General features: G+C 53.9%; 1 protein-coding gene across 1 annotated transcript in view; it reads right to left on the reverse strand.

Moving 5' to 3' along the window:
* The window catches only part of cep170aa (centrosomal protein 170Aa), a 45,560-nt gene that overhangs the window by 10,723 nt on the left and 29,837 nt on the right, over positions 1-5,000 (reverse strand). Inside the window, exons 12-13 of the mRNA XM_061228693.1 lie at positions 4,019-5,000; positions 1,015-1,261 (exon numbers count right to left, since the gene is read on the reverse strand). The exon at positions 4,019-5,000 is cut by the window's right edge and continues 287 nt beyond it. Of these exons, the coding sequence (XP_061084677.1) occupies positions 1,015-1,261; positions 4,019-5,000 (1,229 nt within the window). The remainder of the gene's footprint in view (positions 1-1,014; positions 1,262-4,018) is intronic.

A 5,000-nucleotide genomic window follows, 5' to 3' on the forward strand; every position in this document is an offset into this window, starting at 1 on the left:
ACCTATTACACATCAGAGGGGTCCTCACAGGGAGATATAACCTATTACACATCAGAGGGGTCCTCACAGGGAGATATAAACTATTACACATCAGAGGGGTCCTCACAGGGAGATATAACCTATTACATATCAGAGGGGTCCTCACAGGGAGATATAAACTATTACATATCAGAGGGGTCCTCACAGGGAGATATAACCTATTACATATCAGAGGGGTCCTCACAGGGAGATATAAACTATTACATATCAGAGGGGTCCTCACAGGGAGATATAAACTATTACATATCAGAGGGGTCCTCACAGGGAGATATAACCTATAACGTGTATATATGTATGTGTGTGTGTGGATGGATGTGTGTGTGTGTGTGTGTGTGTGGATATGTGTGTGTCTGTGCGCACATATATGTATGTATGATATGTGTGTGTTTTGTGTGTAAATGTGTGTGGATATGTGTGTGTGCACATAGATGTGTATGATCTCTGTGTGTGTTTTGTGTGTGGATATGTGTGTGTACACATATGTGTGTATGGTGTGTGTGTGTGTGTGAGTGTGTGTGCGTGTGTGTGTGAGTGTGTGAGTGTGTGAGTGTGTGAGTACGATGTGTGTGTGCGTGTGTGAGTACGATGTGTGTATGTGTGTGTGTGCGTGTGTGAGTACGATGTGTGTGTGTGTGTGCGTGTGTGAGTACGATGTGTGTGTGTATGGTGTGTGTATGTGTGTGTGCGTGTGTGTGTGTGTGAGTACGATGTGTGTGTGTGTGTGCGTGTGTGAGTACGATGTGTGTGTGTATGGTGTGTGTGTGTGTGTGTGTGGTGTGTGAGAACGATGTGTGTGTGTGTGCGTGTGTGAGTACGATGTGTGTGTGTATGGTGTGTGTGTGTGTGTGTGCGTGCGTGTGTATGGTGTGTGTGTGTGTGTGTGTGCGTGTGTGAGTGTGTATGGTGTGTGTGTGTGTGTGTGTGTGTGGTGTGTGAGTACGATGTGTGTGTGTTTCTCTCAGAGGTAATGAGTACCTGGCGATCTCCTCGCTGTGGGAGGTCCAGTCGCGGATGTACTCCTCCTGCTCCCGCATGCGGTGATGTCGCAGGGTCACGACCCCGGGGCCGCCGGGCGGGGCAGGGGCGGGGCCCCCCAGACGGGCCCCCCGCAGGGCGCTGCCTGGGCGCAGGCGCCCGGGCTTCTGGGAGCTGCGGTTCGAGCCGAACTCATCCTCCGACGTGGACGCATACTCCGGGGGCAGCCGACGCCATCGGCTGGGGGCTGGAGCAGAGAGAGAGAGGGAGGAGAGGAGAGAAAGAAAGAGGGAGGGAGGAGAGGAAAGGAGAGAGAGAGGAAGATAGAGGAGGAGAGGAAACACCCAAAGGTTCAGTGAGAATCTGCTGCAGTCACAGTCTCTATTCTCTGCCTAAAAAAATCTAAAGTGCACTTTCCAAAAGAGGTGGGCAGCCATCCAAAAACCAATCACAGAATAACGGGACATTTTACAGAGAAACTGCAAACATTACCTTCTGTGTGGAGCAAATATCCCATAAACAGTGTCCCATATCCCAAATATCCCATAAAGACTGATATCAGTGTTCAGCTGCAATGACTGCTGTGTGTGTGCTGGTTTCTGTTGCCAGTTCAATCCAGGATTTACTTTTGAAACAACTGCGGTGCACAGAGCTGGTTCTCTCGTTCCGCAGACCACAGTAAAGAGCTTTCACCAAGAATACCGTACTCAAATGTGCAGGCAGCTCACAACTTCAATCAAAAAATTCAATCATTTAATAAACGAGGCGGCACGGATGGTGCAGTGGGTAGCACTGCCGCCTCACAGCAAGGAGGTCCTGGGTTCGAATCCCCGTCGGCCGGGGCCTCTCTGTGCGGAGTTTGCATGTTCTCCCCGTGTCTGCGTGGGTTTCCTCCGGGTACTCCGGTTTCCTCCCACAGTCCAAAGACATGCAGGTTAGGCTGATTGGAGAGTCTAAATTGCCCGTAGGTATGAGTGTGTGAGTGAATGGTGTGTGTGCCCTGCGATGGACTGGCGACCTGTCCTGGGTGTATTCCTGCCTTTCGCCCAATGTATGCTGGGATAGGCTCCAGCCCCCCTGCGACCCTGTTCAGGATAAGCGGGTTCAGATAATGGATGGATGGATTTAATAAACGGTTGGGATAATTAATTAAGAGCAGAAGTTGGAATAAAATCCTAAAACAGGGATACAGCTGATTGCTAGACCACTAGAGGGGGACAGAGCTCAGAATAAAGCGGATGCTTCCACGGCGGGCATCCGGAGCGTGAAGAGGCCAGAACATCATGTGGACACAGTGCTGTCCAGTCAAATGGTTTGTAAGAGACATTTTCAGCGTGTTTGAGACATAAATTCAAAAGTATTGGGACAGTGACACAATTTTTGAAGTTTTGCCTCTGTACTCCAACACATTTGAAATAAAAAATGTATGTTAAAGTGTAGACTTTCAGATTTGGGTGATCCACATGGGGTCATCCGTGTAGGAATTAGAGCCCTTTTAATACATAGTATGTGTCAGCACTAACACCACACACACACACACTTGCTGTCGTGCTGGAAGAATACCCAAGAGCCTCTATTGCTGGCCCACTTTAAGAGGACACACCCTAACAGAGCCAGAGAATGGAGCTCAGCACACAGCACACAGACACACAGCACACAGCACACAGCACACAGCACACAGCACACAGCACACAGCACACAGCACACAGCACACAGCACACAGCACACAGCACACAGCACAGACCAAATATGACCTCTGAGACTCATGTGCCCAATTCAGACCCACTGACAGGAATTAAACAGGGAATTCATCTCCACCGTCACAAGGCCTGAAAGGACAGAACAGAAACTGCAGGACCTGAATCTGTGCTCAGCTATTTCCTCTTTCTGTAGCACTCAAATTTAGACTTCTGAGCAAAAACACAAAGTGAACTGAAGCAAACTGCAGAGGCAAGCTAAAAATAGGAAGTCTTAGATCCGTGCACTGCTAGCTAGCTAGCTACTAACAATGCCAATACCAATCCTTCCGGAAAACATGCAGACCTCTCAAGAAACAAGAACACAAAAGTGGTTTCTTGGAAATCCTAAAGGCCTTAAAGGGGTGGTTCACCCAAAAATGAAATAAAACACTTTCTCCACACCACAAGATCCAGCCCAGGATCAACTACACTGTTCCTCCTTTGTTTCTCTATCCCCAGTCAACAGAGGTGGCTGAAAAATATTACCAGTCAAATACATAGCTGAAATGCTTTAACTCTAGACCTCCGAAATGTTCCACTGAATGCATTACTAATTACAGTGAAATCTTTTGAAAATGATCTCTATTCTGAATACTGGTCTTATAGATGCTCTTTAATTATTGCTAAATCCTGTAATCACACAAACCACTGTGGAAGCATGACTGAGGTACATGTGTCTGTTTGACCGAGGTACACGTGTCTGTTTGACTGAGGTACATGTGTCTGTTTGACTGAGGTACACGTGTCTGTTTGACTGAGGTACACGTGTCTGTTTGACTGAGGTACACGTGTGTTTGACTGAGGTACACGTGTCTGTTTGACTGAGGTACACGTGTGTTTGACTGAGGTACATGTGTCTGTGTCTGTTTGACTGAGGTACACGTGTCTGTTTGACTGAGGTACACGTGTCTGTTTGACTGAGGTACACGTGTCTGTTTGACTGAGGTACACGTGTCTGTTTGACTGAGGTACACGTGTGTTTGACTGAGGTACATGTGTCTGTGTCTGTTTGACTGAGGTACACGTGTCTGTTTGACTGAGGTACACGTGTCTGTTTGACTGAGGCTCATGTGTCTGTCTGACTGAGGCTCATGTGGCTGTGTGTTTGACTGAAGCTCATGTGGCTGTGTGTTTGACTGAAGCTCATGTGGCTGTGTGTTTGACTGAGGCTCATGTGGCTGTGTATTTGACTGAGGCTCATGTGGCTGTCTGTTTGACTAAGGTAAACGTGGCTGTGGCTGGTTGAGCGCAGTTCTCTGACCCACCAGGGGAGGCGCTGTGCAGGGAGGCGGGGGGCTTGGCCTTGGCGTCGGGCAGCTTGGTGACGCTGTTGGCGCGCAGGCGGGCGGGCGGCTTGGCGTCGGCGGCGGCCCCGGAGCGGAGCCCCAGGCGCAGGGCGGTCTCCGCGGAGACGCGGGCGGAGCCTCGGGGGGCGGTGGCCTCGGAGTCGCTGCGGGTGGACAGCGGGGCCCGGGTCCTGCGGGGCTGTGCCAGCAGGTCGATGCGGGACAGCGCCTTGCGGCCCGACGGCTGCTTGGAGGTGGAGCTGGTGGTGGAGACCTCCGAGGCCACGGACGCCCGGTCCGCGTCCCCCAGCTCCGTGTCCGAGGCGTCGCCCAGACGCGCCCGCCGCAGCATGGAGGTGCGCGTGGGCCGGGGCCGGGGCCCGGAGCCCGCCCTCGCCCCCGCCGCCATCTTGGACTGCAGCAGGTCGTCGGTGGAGGTGAGGGGGCCGCGGCCGGAGCGGGCGGAGCCGGCCTCCTGGTCGGAGGAGAAGGCGGAGTGCGGGAGGGAGGAGGTGATGTCGTCGTCCGTCAGGTCCAGGGAGGGCTGGCGGTGCCGGGGCCCGGGCGGGGCGGAGGGCCGGGGTTTGGGCCTCCTCTCCAGGGGCTCCCGGGCGCCGGCGCTGGCCGCTGCGGAGCTCTTCTCCTTGTGCAGGCTGCTGAGCGTGCGCCTCTTGGGGGCGCTCTTGCGCTCGGCCGGGCCGGCGGGGTCCGGGGCGGGGCCGGGCAGGCGGGGCGCGGGGGCGGCGGGGGGGTCCGTCTCGCCCCCGTCCCTCAGCCGGGCCTCCAGGAAGGCCATCACGGCCTCCGTGTCCCGGAGCAGGGCCACCGTGTCCATGCTGCCCCCGGAGTCGCTGCGCTGGCGGGAGGGGGGCCCCTGGGCGATGCGCGGGATCAGGGCCTGGGACACGTGGGCGCTGGGCTTCTCCACCGTGAAGCTGCCCTGCCGCACCAGAGGCTTCTT

Source organism: Conger conger, chromosome 18 (assembly GCF_963514075.1).
Source record: "Conger conger chromosome 18, fConCon1.1, whole genome shotgun sequence".
Taxonomy (NCBI): Eukaryota; Metazoa; Chordata; class Actinopteri; order Anguilliformes; family Congridae; genus Conger; species Conger conger.